This window comes from Lynx rufus, unplaced genomic scaffold (assembly GCF_022079265.1).
Source record: "Lynx rufus isolate CCGP_SWC_20201006 ecotype Redwood Valley unplaced genomic scaffold, mLynRuf1.p SCAF_2, whole genome shotgun sequence".
Taxonomy (NCBI): domain Eukaryota; kingdom Metazoa; phylum Chordata; class Mammalia; order Carnivora; family Felidae; genus Lynx; species Lynx rufus.
In genome coordinates this window covers 218,960,690-218,979,640 of record NW_025814834.1, presented here as the reverse complement: position 1 = coordinate 218,979,640, position 18,951 = coordinate 218,960,690, and the positions used below count along the sequence as shown (strand labels likewise).

At 53.2% G+C, this 18,951-nt stretch overlaps 2 protein-coding genes across 2 annotated transcripts in view; one reads left to right on the top strand and one right to left on the bottom strand.

The window, feature by feature from the left end:
* NPHP4 (nephrocystin 4) overlaps positions 1–17,919 on the bottom strand; it is a 110,246-nt gene extending 92,327 nt beyond the window's left edge. The window contains exons 1-4 of the mRNA XM_047084097.1: positions 17,757–17,919; positions 16,843–16,910; positions 10,858–11,030; positions 1,331–1,483 (exon numbers count right to left, since the gene is read on the bottom strand). Coding sequence (XP_046940053.1) covers positions 1,331–1,483; positions 10,858–10,992 — 288 coding nt within the window. The 5' untranslated portion in view covers positions 10,993–11,030; positions 16,843–16,910; positions 17,757–17,919. The remainder of the gene's footprint in view (positions 1–1,330; positions 1,484–10,857; positions 11,031–16,842; positions 16,911–17,756) is intronic.
* Positions 17,920–18,226: 307 nt separating this feature from the next.
* The window catches only part of KCNAB2 (potassium voltage-gated channel subfamily A regulatory beta subunit 2), an 84,620-nt gene continuing 83,895 nt past the window's right edge, over positions 18,227–18,951 (top strand). Inside the window, exon 1 of the mRNA XM_047083319.1 lies at positions 18,227–18,309. The gene's annotated coding sequence lies outside the window, so the exon portion shown is untranslated. The remainder of the gene's footprint in view (positions 18,310–18,951) is intronic.

The window sequence follows — 18,951 nt, the reverse complement described above, 5'->3', positions numbered from 1 at the left end:
ATGTTGACACAGCCCTGTAAGGAGTTGTCCACAGACCCACACGTGGCTCACATACGATGCAGCCAGCCAGACTCTTCAGTAGCATTTGCATAGGCTGTGTGACAACCTGAATATCAGACACATCTTTCGTCCCCAGGACACATGCTTTCCCAAGGCCTCATTTAACCTTCCTGACCTCTGGGGGCATGAGCGCCCTCCTACCCTGGGAAGGCAGGGCTCCAGCGGATGGATCCGCGCCCCGACCACAGCCCGAACCCTGGGTGGCAGCCAAATGCAGGGAGCGGCGTGCTCAGCCGGCCCCCCGCAGCTTCAGGACTGAGCCAGGACGGTCCCCAGCAGCAAAGGGGCACTCGGGCTGTGGTCACATGCGGTGACGCCTCCAAGGACGGCTGTGGTCACTGCCAGCTTCACCATTCACTGCACTACGGCTACAGCACCAGGCTCCCCTGAGCCCCGCTCGACACCCGAGAAGGATCAAGTCAACAGGGCACCGGCCCTCTCCACACCTGTGACGTCCCCACAGGAGCCCAATCAAGCAGACGGGCCGCGTCAGGAAGCTGGTGCGTGTGTGACCCTGCTCTGCCTGCAGCGTCGGCTTCAACGTTCACTCAGGGGAGCCCCTCCTTCTTCCCCTCCCCGCAGAGGTCTCCCCGTCCCCCCGGGACAGCAGCGTACTGGCCTCCTTTGGAAGTTCACCACAACTTACAATGACTCTGTTACCTGCTTCTGCACGTCACCCCCCTTCTGCGCGGTGAGCGCCGTGACCGTGCCGTCCACCCTCACCCCCGGCACCCAGCCCAAGGCCCGAATACATGCTTGTATTGGGGGCAGCCGGACAAAGCCAGAAACCACCGGCCCGCGGGGCAGGGGCCAATCACGTTATCAGCAGTGCCAACGCAAGCACCCAGTGTGGACACAGAAGGCGTGGGTCCCAGTCCAGGCTCTGCCCCCTGCCACCTGGGTAAGTTGCCTTCCCTCCTGCTAAGTCTCAAACACCCGTCTTGAAGACAAAGAAGGAAACCAAACTGAAAGAAGAAGGGGGACAAGGAGGGTGAGAGAAAACGGGGGAGTCAGTGAGACCGATAATCTCCTAACTTCGCTCCACGAACTCCAGGGTTCCTTGAAGGTGACAAGACCCGCGAGTGTCCCCCACCCCACTGCTTGGACCAGAGCCACACGCTCTCGTCTGCCCGGGACACGTGGCTCCCGCACAGGTTGGGTCTGGAAATGGAGTGCCCCAGGGCTAAGACCAGCTTGGCGTGCCTCGGGTCTGAGATGCACAGGGCGTTTGCTTGGCCCCAGAGCAGCCCCGCCCACCGCCAAGGCCCACCTCATCGAAGACGATCCTGGACGGCTGCCTGGAGAGCTGCTCCACGGGCCTCACGGCGGTCTTCCACGTCCTCCCGAAAAAGTGTCGGTAGGTGACATCAAAGAGGGACACGCGCAGACAGCAGCCCACCTCCGAGAGCACCTCCAGCACTCCCTGCGAGACAGAAGGTGCCGGCCCTGAAGGCTTCCCGACGTCACGAGCCATGCCACACGTGCTGACCGGCCAGCCTGGGAGAACTGGGGCACTCAGAATCCACCGGTTTTAGGGGTCAATATCCTCTGGGGGAACTGCCTCTCCCGTGGCTAGTGCTCTTGGGGTGTTGGGGGGGGGGTTATGCGTCAAAGGGCTTGGCCTTCCCCTGGCCAATCCAAGCACTAAAGTCCCAAGGTACAGACAACACGGGCAAAAGACTCACCCAGTGCCAATGAGACACAAGAGGCCACGGCTGAAGAGACACAGGCACCTGACACCACACGGGCCCGAGAGAGAACAAGCCCAGGTTATGGCACTTGAGACCCTAGATCAAGCCACACCTGAAGTTTGTCCTAACTATGGATTTGTCTGTTGTGTGAGCTTTCTCTAACTTAAGCTGTTTTGAATGGGGTTGTCATTATTTGCAAACAAATGAGTCCTTCTTGATATAATCACAAACTCTAAATCCTCAACTTGTCAGAATTATTCTGGGGTGGTATTAGCAAAGGAAAAGCAGATCTTTGAGGACTGAGAAGTCCTGGCTGCCAACACAGACGAAAACACCCAGGGACTATAAACACAAGCCATCTTCCCAGAGCCACACAACCTACAGTGAGGCTCTCCTTTGTGCTCTTATCGTCTGCCCTGGAACCAAGAAATGGTTTTCATTCATTCATTCATTCACTCATTCATTCATCAAACATTCATTAAGCATCTACTCTACGCATCTACTCTGTGCCAGGCACTGTTCCAGGCACTAGTGAGACAACAGGGAACAGGGCTCATGTAAAGAACAGTAAGAGTGGGGGAGACGGTGGGTGTGCATTTTAACAGGATGGCCAGGGGAGGTCAGGAAAGATGATGTTTGAGCTGAGAACTAAGGGGAGGGGAGACACCAGGCAGAAGGAGCAGCAAACCAAAGGCCCTGGGGCAGAGGAGAGCCGGGGTTCTCAGCGACCCTGGAGAGCCTGCACCAACCATACTCAACTGTGTTAACTAGTTTTTCTGACACTGTGTTCTTGGTGCTGTGGCACGTGGGGCCTCACCACAGGGGACTGACCGCCCCACCCCCCCCCACCCCCCCCCCACCCCCCCCCACCCCCCCCGCCAGGACCAGCTAACTCCTACACAGAGTAAATGACTTGCCTTCCAGAACATCTCTGATATGCAAACCGGCCAATCCGGAGTCCAGACTCCCACCTGGTCCCCTATCTGGCTCCTAGCCTCCAGGAGGCCGCTGAAATGATTCACACCCGCCAATCCTACACCTGGTCAAGTGCTCACCCTGCCTGTGCCTTCCCTCCCATGAAAGCCAAGGTGAAGACTCTTGGCTATGGTCTCCCCAGCTGCTCCGCCTCCTGACAGACCCCATGACACCCTGGGGCCACCCCGCATGGCCCTACGTGGCCTGGCATACCCCGCCTCTTAGGAACAGTAATAAACTGTCTTCTCAGTGTTGCCCTCACCCCACATAGGTTTGTTTTTTTTTTTAAGTTTACTTGAGAGAGAGAGCACGCGAGCATGCAAAAGCGAGAATGGGGGAGGGACAGAGAGATCCCAAGCAGGCTCCACACTGTCAGCACAGAGCCCAACATGGGGCTCGATCCCACATGACCTGAACCAAAATCAAGAGGTAGATGCTCAACCGACTGAGCCACCCAGGCACCTCTCGTGACATGGGTTTTAAAACTAGGCCCCCCCATGGGGCGCCTGGGTGGCTGAGTCAGTTAAGTGTCTGACTTCAGCTCAGGTCATGATCTCATGGTTTGTGAGTTCGAGTCCCACATCAGGCTCCGTGCTGACAGCTCGGAGCCCGGAGCCTGCTTCGGATTCTGTGTCTCCCTTTCTCTCTGCCCCTCCCCCACTCATGCTCTGTCTCTCAATAATAAATAAATGTTAAAAAAAAAATTTTTTTTTTTAAATAATGATATACCACCTCTAACCTCTCAGGTTAGCAACAATCAAAAACTTTGACAACTTCTGCCACAGGATGGGGGAAATAGGTATTCTTGTACAATTTTCATGGGCATATAAAATGTTACCATCTCCACGGAGGGCATCTGGCAATACTGAAAATCTGATCAGATGCATGCTTTGCTCTAGCAACATAGCTACAATTTGTCCTCTGGATACCCTTAGACAAACCCATAAAAATATGTGTATAAGAATATTCCCTGAGGCGCCTGGGGGGCTCAGTCAGTTAAGCATCGACTTCAGCTTAGGTCATGAACTTGCGGTTCATGAGTTCGAGACTCGTGTAGGGCTCTGTGCTGACAGCTGGGAGCCTGGGGCCTGCTTCGGATTCTGTGTCTCCCTCTCTCTCTGCCCCTCCCCTGCTCAAGCTCTCTATCTCTCTCTCTCAAAAATAAACAAGCATTTAATAATTAATAAATAAATAAATAAATAAATAAATAAAACAAGGTCCCCCTGTGTAACTGCAGCAACCGTGAGGGAAGAGGGAGGGGCCGGATGTGTCATTTAACTCAGTGGGGGTCCTCACAATGTACAGTGTATCAAACCCCCACTGGGCACCTTAAATAGCTCACAATTATTTTGTCAATTTCATCTCCCTCCAGCCAGCACCAGGAGCTCAGCCAGGATGGGCTGGATGCGGATGTGAGGGACAGAACCACAGAACAGGTAAGGATGGGGTGGCCAGCTGCCTCACGGCGCCCAGGCTTCTCCTGGGTCTAGCGCTCGTTGAGTCCCACGTCCCTAGTCCCTAGCAAAGGATGATGGCAGTGTTTTCTGTCCCTGGAAGCTGGGAGCGAGGAAGCAGGAAGACAGCAAACAGGTAGGGAGGAGGCAGCCAAGCCTGGTTTCAATCACAGAGTTGGGGGGACCTCCCCACTCCCCAGGCCTCCACACACCTCTCTCAGCATGGCCCCTGTCTCTCTAGCCACATCCCCTTCCCTCCTCCTATTCCCCCCAGCTACCTCTTCTCAGCAACCTCATTCCCGTGCCTTCCCTGACCTCCACCATCTAGACCCCTGCCAGTCCTCTGACCTTGCTTTCCCTTTCCCCAGGGTTCATCCAGTTCTCTGCTGCCCCCAACCAAGCGTGAGCTCTGGGAGGATAAGGGCCCAGAGTATCCTCCCGGATACTCTTCCCTGCCCCATCCTTAGGGCCTAGAACGAGACCTTGCCCCATACTCAGTGCACTTGTCCCCAGGGGCCTGATCCTAAGCTTCCCCTCACTGCTGATGCTGCCCAGGGTGCCACCAGCAGCCTCTTAACCCTCCTTCTCTTCCCCATTCGTCTTCTCCCCTTCCCTCCTCCTCTCGCTCCTCCCCCCACCCCCTCCCTCCTCCTCCTTTCCCCTCCTCCCTCCTCCCCATTCCCTGTTCTCCCTCCTCCCTGCCACTCCTCCCCCTCCCCTCCTGACCCTTCCCCTCCTCCTCCCTCCCCCTCCCTCTTCCTAATCCTTCCCCCTCCTCTTCTTCCTCCCCATCCTCCTCCCCCCTCCCCTTTCTCTCCCCCCCTCCTCCTCCCTCCCTCCTCTTCCTCCCGTTCTCAGAGATGTAAGCACCAGCCACAACCTGCTAATTCCCAAACCTTTCCTGCTGACCTAGCCCTCTTCCCAGAACCCAGACCCTAACCACCCTTCCACCTCTATGTGACTCCGTACCCATTTCTAATCAGGTAGGTTTCTAAACAGTCTCTGCTGGTGTGTGAAGACAGAATGTGGGATGGTCATCTGTGTCCCCCACGCAGCTGCAAATATACAGTGGTGCCCAAGAAACATCAAACTGAATTGGAATAGCCAAAGCAAAGAAGAACAATCAACGTTCATGGTAAAGTTAAACTCAATGGAAAAGGTAAGTGGGACAGCAAGAAAGACATACTAAAATTATTAAGAAAGTATCCTGAGTTCAAAAATACGTTAATATTTTTAGCCAACACCTTTCACAGGGAAGTTTGCTGTCATCTAAAGCTGTCAATTCCCAAAATAACTCAAATCGTATAAACTTTGTAAGACTATGCTTTTTACGTTTGTTTCCTACTTGGTCTTCTTTTATTTACTATTATTATTATTTTTTTTTATGTTTAAGGAGGCTTCACGTCCAGCATAGAGCCCAACACAGGGCTTGAACTCACAGCCCCAAGATCAAGACCTGAGCTGAGATCAAGTTGCATGCTTAGCCACCCAGGCACCCCAGTCTTCTTTCAAATGCTGTCTTTTCACTGATTTCTTGTATGTACAGCCGACCCTTGAACAACACAGATTTGAACCGTACAGGTCCACCTATACGTTTTTTTGTTTTATAAACACATTATAGGACTGTAGATGTGTTTTCTCTTCCTTGTGATTTTCTTTTTTTTTTTTTTTCAACGTTTTTTATTTATTTTTGGGACAGAGAGAGACAGAGCATGAACGGGGGAGGGGCAGAGAGAGAGGGAGACACAGAATCGGAAACAGGCTCCAGGCTCCGAGCCACCAGCCTAGAGCCTGACGCGGGGCTCGAACTCATGGACCGCGAGATCGTGACCTGGCTGAAGTCGGACGCTTAACCAACTGCGCCACCCAGGCGCCCCTCCTTGTGATTTTCTTAATAGCATTTTCTCTCCACTAGCTGACTTTATTGTAAGAACACAGTACATAACACATATAGCATACAAAATACGTATTAATCAATTGTTTACATTATTGGGAAGGCTTCTGGTCAACAGCAGGCTATTAGTAATTAGGTTTTGGAGGAGTCAAAAGTTATATGCAGATTTTTGATTTTGAGGGGGTCAGCACCCCAACCCGCATACTGTTCAAGAATCAACTGTAAAAACTGTAAAACTTTGGGTTCCTGTGTTAAACCCCATCTGATTGTAAGGTACTAACTAGATCCTATGTCCCAATATTTTAAGGTTTTTTGTGTTAATATTCATGAGGGACATTAGTCTGTACTTGTGATATCCTCGCCTGATTTAGTTATCAGTTATGGGGGCTCAAAAAAAAAAAAAAAACCAACACTGGAAAGCATCCTCTCTTCTCTTTTCTGATAGAGTTTGTTCTAGAATTCATATTATTGCTTCTTTTAATATTTTATAAAATCCAACAGTGAAGTCATTTAAGTCTGGAGTTTTCTTTGGAGGAAGATGTTTGCTTATGAATTGTTTCTTTAATGAATATAGGACTATTTAGATTTTCTATTTCCTCAGGGCACCTGGGTGGCTCAGTAAGTTGAGTGTCCAACTTCAGCTCAGGTCATGATCTCACAGTTCGTGGGTTTGAACCCCATGTCAGGCTCTGTGCTGACAGCTCACAGCCTCGAGCCTGCTTTGGATTCTGTGTCTCCCTCATTCTCTCTGCCCCTCCCTCGCTCATACTCTGTCTCTGTCTCAAAAATAATTTTTTTTTAATAGATCTTCTATTTCCTCTAGTGTCACTTTTGGTAAATTGTGCTTTTCAAGAAATTTCTCCATCTCAACTAAGTTATCAAATCTCTTGGCACACAAGTTATTCATAATATCTCTTGATTATCTTTTTTAATTTTTTAACTTTTATTCATTTTTTTGAGAGACAGAGACAGAGTGAGCGGGGGAAGGGCAGAGAGAGGGAAACACAGATCCGAAGCAGGCTCCAGACTCTGAGCTGTCAGCACAGAGCCCAACGCGGGGCTCCAACTCACGAATGTGAAGTCATGACCTGAGCCGAAGTCGAAAGCTTAACCGGCTGAGCCAGCCAGGTGCCTCTCCCTTGACTATCATTTCAACGTCTGTAAGATATACTGTAATACTCCCTTCCTTCCTAATATTGGTAATTTGTGTTTTCTCTCTCTTTGCTCATGACCAGACTTATAGGAGTTTGTCAATTTTATTAAGCTTCTCAAAGAACCAACTTCTAACTTTGCTGATTTTCTCTACTATTTGCCTTTTTAATTTATTGATTTCTGCTAAATAAACAGAAATCTACCATGTCCCTCTTCTATTTTCTTCGGGTTTAACTTCTTCTTATGTAGATTCTGATGGAGGAAAGAGATCATTGATTTCATACCTTTCTTCTCCTCTAACATAGTCATATAAAGCTATAAATTTCCTTCAAAGGACTCAAATAGTTGCACCTCATAAATTTTGGTATGTTCTTCCATTCCTCACTTCAAAATATTTTCTAATTTCCCCATGAGTTCTTCTTTGACTCATGGGTTAGTTGGTAGTGTGTTAATTTTCTGCTATTTGAGGATTTTCTAGATATCTCGTTGCTCATTTCTAATTTAATACCATACTAGTCAGTTGACGTATGTATACTCTATAAATTTCAATCATTTTAAATCCATGGAGACTTATTTTTATGTCCCAGCATATGGCCTATCTCAGTGAAGTTTCCACACTTGAGAAAAACGCATATTCTATTTGTTGGCTGTAGTGTTTTAGAGATAACAGACAGGTCTAGGTGGTTGGTGGTTTAGATCTTCCAAATCATTATGGGGCGTTTTTTGGGTTTTGGTTTGTTTTTGTTTTTTAAATTTTTTTATGTTTATTTATTTTTGAGACAGAGAGATAGAGTGCAAGCAGGGGAGGAGCAGAGACAGACAGGGAGACACAGAATCCAAAGCAGGCTCCAGGCTCCAAGCTGTCAGCACAGAGCCCGCCACGGGGCTCGAACTCACAAATGGTGAGATCATGACCTGTGCTGAAGTCGGACGCTTAACGGACTGAGCCACCCAGGCGCCCCTGTTTTGGTTTTTGGTTTTTGGTTTATTTGCTCTATCAGTTAGTGAGAGAGGAGAGTTAAAAGTCTCCAGTGGTGACGGCGAATCTGAACCGTGCTCCCTTTAGTTCTACACGATTTTGCTTCACGTGTTTGGAAGCTGTGTTACCAGGTACCGTGCACAGAAGAGCTAGCACGGCTGGCCCAACTGTGTGCTCTGAAAGGTGGGTCCACGAGGCCGGCCCTTGGCTGGAGGCTGGGGGTTCCCCTCACTCTACCGATCATGGTGTACTTTGCCTGAGCTGTACAAAGTGGCTTATGCTGAACACCTGCTTTCCTGCTGGAAGTCTGTGATCTGGGAACGCGCTAGGCAGAAGATGCCCACCTGACCAGTCCCCAAAACGTCCGGAGCCTCTAACAAGCTTCCTTGGCTGGGAACGTTTCACACGTGTTGTCGTGACTGTTGTTGGAAGAACTGAACGCACCCTGTGGGGCTCCACTGGAGAGCACCCCTGAAGTATATGCCTGCCCCCACACTTCCCCCCACATGCCTCTCCCATGGCTGATCCTGCTCCGTATCCTCTCGCTGTAGTAAATCTTTCCTGGGAGACGGACCATGTGCCGAGCCACGGGAGTCCTCCCAATGAATCACTGAACCTGAGGGTGGTCTTACAGGCCCCAAGAGAGGCACATACACATTTAGGACTGTCCTATCTTCTTGACTGCCATCATCAAAATGAAATACCGCTCTAGAGGAGCCTGGGTGGCTCAGCTGAGCTTCTGACTCTTGATTTCAGCTCAGGTCACCACCTCACAGTTCGTCAGTTCAAGCCCCGCATCTGGCCCTGTTCTGACAGTGCAGAGACTGCGTGGGAATCTCTCTCTCTCTCTCTTTCTCTCTCTCTCTCAAAATAGAAGGAAAGAAGGAAAGGAAAGGAAAGGAAAGGAAAGGAAAGGAAAGGAAAGGAAAGGAAAGGAAAGAAGGAAGGAAGAAATGCCCCTTTATCTCTGGTAATACTCCTCACCTTGAAATTGACTTTATCTGACGTCAGTACAACACAAAGATTTCTTACAGGGTTTACATGGCCTATCTTTTCTCCATCCTTTTACTATTACACATACAGTTCACGTCTTTCTGTTTAAAGCACTTTTTTTTATAAACAGCCTATAACTGGGTCTTAAACAATAACTTCTAACACGTGACTCTCAATCAGGAATCCCATTTATAGGACTCATTCTACAGACACATGTGTACATAAAAAAAAAAACACGTAAATGAAGTTATTCATTATAGCTGTATCTGTGACAGCAAACAACTGAAAAAAACTCTATGTGTTCATCAATAAGGGTCTGAATAAATAAACACAGAATCATCCAAAGAAATACTATGTTGTCATAAGAGAGAATGAAATTCTTCACGTGACGACATGAACATCTGTAAGACCTTGCTAAGAATATTTTTAAAGCATAAAATACAAGTGTATTTATTTGTTGCATTTGCTTACAATTTCTGGAAAGCTATACCAAAAAACAGGTCGTGCCGGCTGTGTCCAGGGAGGGACACTGGGGCCTTAGGGACTCCGTGGAACGATACACTTTGCTGGCATACCCTAGTGAATTCTGAACAACGGTAATCACCTTTCCAAAAATAAATACAAATAAACGAAACAAAATGGGACAATGAATAAAATCTCCTTCGTAAAACTCCTAGGAGAGAGACAGTGCCGTCACCGACTCGTGCGCTCCTATGAGGCAGAGCCCCCTGGCTGTCTGCCCCACCGGCCGCCTAGAGCCGGGCGTCCCTCACAACCGGCTCCGCTGGTCTCCGACCGCCTCCTCTTCTGACGGCCCCGCTTCGGGACAAAGCAGGCCGGCACAGGAGAGTGCTGGGCGGTACAGCTGGGGGAACAGCAGCTACCGCGGGGCCAACGCGGAGGCCGCACACAGCAGGCGCCGGACCAAAGGGCTTGGAGCCGGAGGGTGTGGGCGCCTTCGCGGCAGTGAGCTCTTACAGACCCAGCTCCCCAGCGACTTGGACATGGAGCATCGCCCTACCAGCTCTAGGACCACCTGCAGAGGAGGACGCGGCCCTGCCAGGCCAAACCCTACAAAAAGTCACATGCTCACACTGGCAGGTCTGGATCCTTCCCACGCACCCCACTGGGCCTCACTGGAAGCCTCCAATCACGTGACTGTCCCGCGGGCAGCGCAGAAGCACCAGCTTCTCCCCAGGTTCCCTGCCCCGGAAGGACACGGACGCCTGCAGAGCCACGGAGCAAGGGCCCGAGTGTGCAGACGGCCGTGGTACGTCCAGGCACACGGCTTCTGCCAGGATGCCCGGAGCTCTGCCCCGGCAGCTCTAAGGGCCAGGCCGCAAGCAGGCGGTGTTGAATCGTGCACGAGCCCACCTCCTGCAAATATGCCGGCTCAAGGGACCCAAGAAAAATCAGATTACCGGGGTTTTAAAACTGCTCCACTGTGGGCAGAAGAAACCTTCACCCGGTGTCAAAAGTGCTGACCGAGTCGCTGAATCAGGTATTCTCTTTGCTGATGGGCCACTTTGCCTCCAAATACTGCCAAAGCCCGAGGTAATGGGTACAGTGGTAAGACTCAGATACGTAAGTGAAAATCAATATCCTCTCAGCTGGAACAGTAACGACATGCAGTTGACAACAAATAGCAAATTTCTTTACCTGCTTAATTAGCGGCCCATCAAGCCACTTCAGGACGCACTGAAACGCAGTCGATTCCTTTATAGGCTGGCGTGCTCTCTGTGGGTGGGGAGGGACCAGCACGTTTTGGTCAAAAATCCTGAGCCAGTCTTTCATTCTGCCAGTCTGAGGATGACTCGGGCCTCTACGATTACCTGCGTGATTTGTGTTCAAATAAATAAAGGAGTTTTAAGGGCCACGGTGCTCAGAGCAATTCTGAAATTCTCCTACCTCCCACCACACCATCCCCAAAACCCACCCTCCGCCACTGCTCCCTCCGAACCCCATGCTGCTTTCCCCAGGGTTAACGTGCCCCGTCTCGCTCCGGATAGCCTCTCCGTCCTTGCTGTCCTGGCCCAACTACAGCATGACTAGGCTGGCCTCAGCCAGTGACCGGTATAGAGACAGGCACATGCAGGGCTGCTTTGTACAGTTGTGGAGGTTGAGCACTACACAAGAGTGCCAGGCCTTGGGGACTAGGGCCGTCTTGGAAGGGACTAGGAGGCATGACCCAGTCAGAGCCAACGAGATGCAAATCTCACAGCTTCTGCTGCTCCTGTTGAGAGAAGGAAATACTCTTTTCTGCAGCCCTTAAAGCAGAGAGGTCATCAGTGTGAAGCTGTCAGGGGCCACCACAGGAGCAGCTTCCGTGAGACACACGTGGAAAAAGCAAGCAGAGCAAAAGGACCAGTGGGTCTAGGTGTCATGGTAAGAGACCCTAAAGCCACCCAGGACAGCTCAGCTACATGGGCAGTCCCTTGTTGCCAAAGCCGATGTGGGACAGGTTTTGAGTGCTAAGAGCTTCTTGGGGACCTGGCTCATCGAGGATGTCACCCGCCTTCCGGGCAGACAGGGATCTGAACCTTCTCTAGAACTGTCAACCTTGCAGCTGACACACAATCTTGGCTTTGATAAGAGGCTGAATCCTGTACACTCAAATGACAAGCAAGACAGGGCAGTGATCTGGTCTCCTAAGACAGCGGTTCTCTAAATGTGGTCCCCAGACGCTGCGGTTCCCCGGGGTTGTCAAGGGCTCCACAAGGTCAAAAATATTTCCACAATATTCAGATGTCATGGGCCTTTTTCTCTGTATGGACAATGTGTGCTGATGAAGCCACGGCAACAGTGGGCAAAGCTGCCGGGGCCTCAGGGCGCCCCAAGGCAACGGCACCAAACCCTTCGGGCCGCTGGGTGTTCTTCACCACTCACAGCAGAAGACACGGAAGCTTCGCTTAAGAACGTCTTTGGTTGGGGGGCCTGGGGGACACAGTCGGTTGAGCGGCTGGCCGACTTCGGCTCAGGTCATGATCTCGCAGTTTGCGAGTTTGAGCCCCACATAGGGCTCTGTGCTGACTGCTCGGAGCCTGGAACCTGCTTCGGATTCTGTGTCTCCCTCTCTCTCTCTGCCCCTCCCCGCTCACGCTCTGTCTCTGTCTCAGAAATAAAAATGTTAAAAAAATAAAAATTTTTTTAAATGTCTTTAGTAAAGCTGTGAAAACCACCACTTCTTGGCCCTTGAGTATACACATTTCTAATATTTTGTGATGATGTGGGAAATCCACAAAAAAGCCCTTCTGCTACAAAATGAAGGGTGATGGTTGGCTCGGGGTCAGCTGCGCATGATCTGTGCACTGTGCGGGGGACCGGCTGCTTCTGTCACTCAGCAGCACCGTTTTTACTAAAAGACCAGCTCAGAGACAAACCGTGCTCGTTTGAACTTGGGCACCTTGCAGACAGACAGACGTGAACAAAATGAGTCTGTCACTTCAAGGAAAACTTGTAAGAATTGAGCTTTCAGGCAAAAATCAGAATCGGGGAAATCGGTATCCTCCCCCGGGAACCTGACAGCTTCCAGCTCCTTGAAGGTTTTCCTGAGATGGATGGTGACGGTAAGGAAAGGGATCTTTTGAAATTGTAGGACTAAATCTGCACTGTTTAGAAGAGGAGCCTACCTTAGAACCAGTATTCTCCTAGCGTGCAGGGCCTAACGATATAAAAGCCTGCATGTGTAAAAGACCCACCCAAAGTGCAGGACAGATCAAAGGACTGTAAGTACCAGAGTATGACAAGTTCACTGACAGAGTGTCAAACTCTACTTGGCAACAAACGTTCAAGAAACTACCACTTTTTGGTGAAGCACCAGAGGAGAACATCCCTAATTTTTACCCAAACACTCCTCCCTTCTGAGTGAGGCCAAGTTTCTTTCAACGACTGCAACCAAAACAACATAGCTCAACAGGTTCAAAACAGAAATCTGTATGAGACCCAGCTGCCTACTAAGCCAGACGTTAAAAAAAACTTACGAAAACGCAAAACCACCCCTCTTCCTGCTAATTTTTTTGTTCTGGGAAACAGTTGGCTTTCATAAAAAAAATACACTTCAGGCTAACACGTAACAGGTCTATCGCTATCTTTAAATGAACAATAACATTGTTGACATTTCTCAGTTTTCATTCCTAACGTGGTAAATCCTGGTAGATGTTAAGCTCCTTGGAGTCCTCAACGATTTTGTAAAGCATGAAGGGCTGTTCTAGCGGGACCCAAAGGACGAGGGCTTTTGTGCAGCGTGTGGGGAGCAGAGCCCACAGAGCACAGATGTGACTGGCCTGAGATGCTCTCCCACACCAGAGGGCCCGGGGAACAGCCCTGTCCCTCCACGGGAGTGCCCCCCACCCCGGAGTCCCCCCCCCACCACGGGCAGGCATCCACCCCAGCATCCAGATCTGGGCGGTTCCCGAGCAGGACAGCATGCATGCATTGGGGTCCTTGTCCCGCGTTACTTTGGTCTGCACGATACCCCGTTTTAAGGAATGACCCTCCCGACCCCATGTGTGGGAAGGCCGCCCACAATTACAGGCAGAGCGCTCTAGTGGCGCGCTCACAGATGACATGTGACCCACGGTGTGCAAACCACCGTCTCCCCTGGGACTCCAGCCACGGTTCCCTCTGGAGAGGTTGTCTCTGCTCAGAAGACAGGAGCTGCCCAAGCCAGCCGGGAGCCCCAGGGGCCGCCTGCCACTCCAGGGAGAGCCTGAGGTCGAGGCCAGCCCAGGGGAGACTGGCAGAGATGGGGGTGGGGAGGACCCAGACCTCCAGGTGGAGACAGGCTGACGGAAGGCAGCCCCACTCCCACCGGAGCTGAGTTGCCAGGAAAAGCCCTTGGAGGCTTTCTGTGCTAAAGAATTGCCCCCAAAGCTGTCCCTGTCCTAATCCCCAGAACCTGAGAAATGTGTGACTTTCACATGGCAAGAGGGACTTTGGGGGCATGATTAATTAAGCTAAGGACCTTCAGGTGAGGAAAGTGCCCTGGACTCCATAGGCGGGCCCGGTGGGGGACCCAGGAGGGTCAGAGGGAAGCTCAGGTGACCACAAAGCAAAACAGATCCTCCGCCACACAGCCCTGCCCACACCTCGACTTCGGCCCAGTGAGACGGACCGTGGACTTCCGACCTCCAGAACTGAAAGAGGAGAACTCTGTGTCGTCCTGAGCCACCCAGCACGTGGTACCATTACAAAAGCCACAGGACACACAGGTGCGCTTCTGAGCAGCGGAGGCCTGACACCCAGCAGGAGGGCCACCTGCCCAAGAGACCTTCTGGGAGGCTCCCAGGGCCAGCTGCTGGGCTTCCCACGGGCACGGCTGCCACCTGCCCTGTACTGGCCAGCCACCTGCATAAAGGGATCTATTTTCCCGTGTCCTTGGTACCTGGCTCATCATCAGAACTCAAAAAATTTTCATAAAATCTAATTGAAGTCTCAATAAAGTTGACTCCCAAGCATTTTTTTTTTTTTTTTTTTTTTTAGGGAAAACGTCTTCCCATGCACTTGTTATAAAACTGGGACATTGGGGCGCCTGGGTGGCTCAGTCGGTTAAGTGTCTGACTTCGGCTCAGGTCATGATATCACGATCCGTGAGTTCGAGCCCTGCGTTGGGCTCTGTGCTGACAGCTCAGAGCCTGGAGCCTGTTTCAGATTCTGTGTCTCCCTCTCTCTCTGACCCTCCCCCATTCATACTCTGTCTCTCTCTGTCTCAAAAATAATAAATAAATGTTAAAAAAAACTTAAAAAAAAAAAACGGGACATTAATTCATACCGAGCGAGCGCCGCGACAGCCTGAAGCTCGCCGTGTAGGAAGGCCTTCCTGCCTCAGGTAAAGCGTCGCCTCTGAATGGGGCCTCTGCACGCTGCCTGTAGTGTCTGCCCAGCTCTGGGGCCGTGCCCCCCTTGCAGGCCACTGAAGACCCTGCCCACTTGGCCCAGATTCCTGACCGGGCACCTCCTTCCCCTCGTGCCGGCGACCGCACTTGGCCGGCAGGTGCCGAGGAACACGCACGTTCTGGTCCACCTGGCAGGGAACGCGCATCCACGGGAGTGCCCCCGGCCCAGCAGGACCCACACCGGGCAGAAAGGCATCTGCTCTGAAGGGAACAGCCACCCAACCAAAACAGTGAGCTGGGCAGGTGGAGGTAGACAGCGACAGTCCGAGTGGGCGGTGGAGGGAGAGAGGACACCGGAGACACAGGCTCCTGGGGGTGGAGACCAGGCAGGCACAGATCTCTCCCCTTCCTCCCAACCCCCACAGAACAGCTGCCACCTGACCCTCCCCCACTCCACCACCCCTCTGCCTTTGCTACAGTCCCTCATAGATACCATGACCTCTCTGCTCCCCTCAACACACATACACAAGGCCCCTAGAAAACCCACACACATCCTTAGAAGTCAGATCCGATGCCACTTCCGCAGGGTGAGCACCCCCAGCCCCCTCCAGTGGCTCCTCCACAAGGGAGCCTGTCACAGAAGTCACCAGGCTCCCTGAGGCTCCCCATCTCTCTTGTCCTGCAAGACTGAGCTCAGTGAGGTCAGGGCTAGGTCCTCAGTGAAAATCTTTCCAATGATGAAGTATAATTAAATTGTGCCGTGCAGGAATCAAGGCGGCTACAGAGGAAAGACAGAAGGACCTCTGGGGTTGGAGGAAACAATAAAGAGAAAACATCGAGGGCTCCATGCTTCGAGCCTAGGGAAAGGGCTCTCTGGGGGAAAAACCATACAAGAAAACGCACCAGTTTTCACGAGTTCCCACAGTGAGCTGGGCCCTCTCAAGCCTTTCCACGTGTGTTATTCCAGCAACTGTGTAGATAAATATCACTGACGAGGACAGTGAGACTCAGGTTAAAGGGCCAGGCCAAAGTCACACAGCTGGTCGTATATGACCATTACAATCGAAGCCAATGAGACACCAGCCGAGGACCCAGGCTTACCCCCACTGCCCTCAGGCTTCAGGGAAGTCTCCTGCCCTCCCTGCATCTGTCTCCCACCTGTAAGATGAGAGGGCTGGGAGGTTTCCTAGAGGGCTCTGCTTCTGCTCACCTATTCTGTTCCAGTGCATGCAATGGTGAAGACCCACCAAGTGCCCCGTTGTTAAGAATCTAAAGCACCTGGGTGGCTCAGTCAGTTGAGCATCTGATTCTTGATTTCAGCTCAGGTCATGATCTCGCAGTTCGTGAGTTTGAACCCCATGTCCAGGCACTGACAGCATGGAGCCTGCTTGGGATTCTCTCTCTGCCCCTCCCCCACTCTGTCTCTCTGTCTCTCTCTCTCTCTCAAAAACAAACAAAAAAAAAGGAATCTAAAAATCCAGTGGGAGCAAGAGTGAGCAGCACACAGAAGATGAGCCTAATCAAGTCTCTGTTTTTGTTGGGGAGAGGGGGGTGAGGGGACAGAAAGAAAAGGGGGCTTGGGTGCTGAACAGGGTAAGCTGGGACAGAGTTTCCCAATGGTTTACCAGAGAAAGACGGGCCGGAGCCACGAGGTGCTGTGCAGGCTGAGGGAAGCTTCTTTCCAAGAAGTGAACGAGACTTGGGGTGCCTGAGACCAAAAAGCTTTGGGAAGGTTTTTTGGGAGCAAGTGAGATCTAGTTAAGCGCTGCCTTGAATTTGCTCATTCAAGCAATCTTCTTTGCATACCTACCACGCGCCAGGGCCTGGAGACACCGCCCTGAAGGTAGCAGACCAGCTCCCTGCCCTCACGGGATGGATCTGGTGTGAAGCAGAAAGACAGGAGATAAGTTAGCACACAACGAAGGCAGGGTGTGATCTATGAAAATGACAGAGGTGGTGAGGGTGCAGCGAGCTGGGATGGAGACTGGGTTGGAAGTGGAGCCGGCTGTCCACAATCACAGGACGCACGCAACACGGAGACCCAACCGCTCTGAGAATGCAGCGGTCTTCTACGGAGACAGGCGGTGGCGACATGTGCACAGGTGGGGCCTCTGACTCATTAGGAGCGCTTAGGAGAGCAAGCATGCGGGAGGGGCCCAGGTGGTCAGCTCTTAAGTCGGTCAGGAAGTCAGCGACACGGACAGCGGAAGGGAAGGCAGGACCAGCAGGGCAGACAGAACCTCCTGCAAGAGCCAGAGTCTCGCAATCTCCGCTGGGCGGCGGCTCTGGGATGCGCCAGCAGGGGATGAGGGCCCGACCCGGGAACAAACACCCTGCAGGAGTCCCCCACTGCTGTCCGGCCGGAGAAGGGCAGCGGGACGCCGAGTGCAGTGGGCCTACGTCCATCAGGGTCTCAGCAAAGCCCAGGTCGTCCGCACCGCGCTCTCGTCTTAAGCCCAGCGGCTGCTGACGGACGCCAGGGCCAAGGGCAGAGGGCGCGCAGGGTGAGCCCCAAGGAGCCCCCACTGGAACCTCGGGCCGCACCAAGGGTCAAGACAGGGGGCGGGATGCCACTGACGCGGGCTCCCTGTCCCCGCGGAGGGACGCACGGAGCACCCCTAGCCCGGGCCCCAGCCCGCTCCGCCGCCCGCAGCGCCCCGGGCCCCGTCCAACCTCCCCTGCGGCGCCAGCCAGCGTGGTTCCGCCCGCCGCTGACTGCGTTACCTAGGAGACGGGCCCGCCGCCCGCTGCGGCCGTGCCCGGCGCGCCGAGGCCCAAGCTGTTGAGGAAGTGCCCCCACGACCGACCCAGAGCCCCGTCGGTGCCCTCGGGAGCCCGCCGGAGCCGCAGGCCTAGAGGACAGAGGACCGGCAGAGGGTCGCCCAGTCCGCCACCACCGCGGGAGTAGCCTCGGCAGGCGGCGCGCCGCGCGCTCGCGCCCAGAACGCGCCCCGCGTCAGCGTTGCTGGCAGGCCCGAGGGACCAATCAGAGCCCTAGTCCAGGAGCTCCGCTCCCGTAGCGCCAGCCAATCGGCGCAGCCGCGGGCCCGTCCTGATTTGCATGGCCGACGACCCCTTCAGCCAATTGGAATATGACTGACGTGAAGGCCAGCCAATGAGAAGACAGTAGAGGCGTGGCCCAGGGCGTCCCACGAGGTGAGGATGCTGCAGGCGGAACCTGGCCGAGCGAGCGGGATTCGGGGGCGCTAAAGTCGCCGGGGCAGGGCGGGAAGGAAGATCCGGAGCGGGGCACAGGATTCGGAGCTGGAGCCCCCAGGTGAGTGCCGGGGGACCCCGGCGGGCCGCGCTGGCCACCGCCGTGCGCCGGGAGAGCAGCGGCGGGCACCCGCCAGGCCCGCGCTGATTCTCCATCTCCTCTTCCACAGCGCGTCCCCGCGCCCGCCTCCGTCCTCACCTCCTCTCCAGCCGGCTCACCTCCTTCTCCATCATCTCCCTTCCCCCATCCCGCCCGACCTTTCAGCTCCCATCCCCGACCCCTGCCCCAAACTTCATCCCTCCCCTCCTCCGGGTGCCCTCCTCCCCACCTCTGCCCCCTCCCCTTCCTGCAGCCTCGCCTCCCCCTGCCCCCAGCCTTCCTTCCCATCCCTTCCCGCGGCCTCTGCGCAGCCCCATCCGAGCGCGCCTGGCCACGGACCTCCCCATCTCTTCTCCTTATTGCTTCTGAAGGCTCATCCTGCCTCTCTCTCCCGATCCTTGTTCCCATCCTCCCATCCAGTCTGCTCCCAGCCCCTACATCTCTCTCGGTGGGCGCTCTCCCCCCACCTTGCAGGTCCCCAGGTCCTTGGCACTTCCTTCCTGCACCAGTTCCTCGGGCTACCTACACACGCAACCCCACCCCACCCCACTCCACCCCGTGCCTAAGCCCCTTCCCCATCTTCAGCTTCTCTTCTTTCCCTAC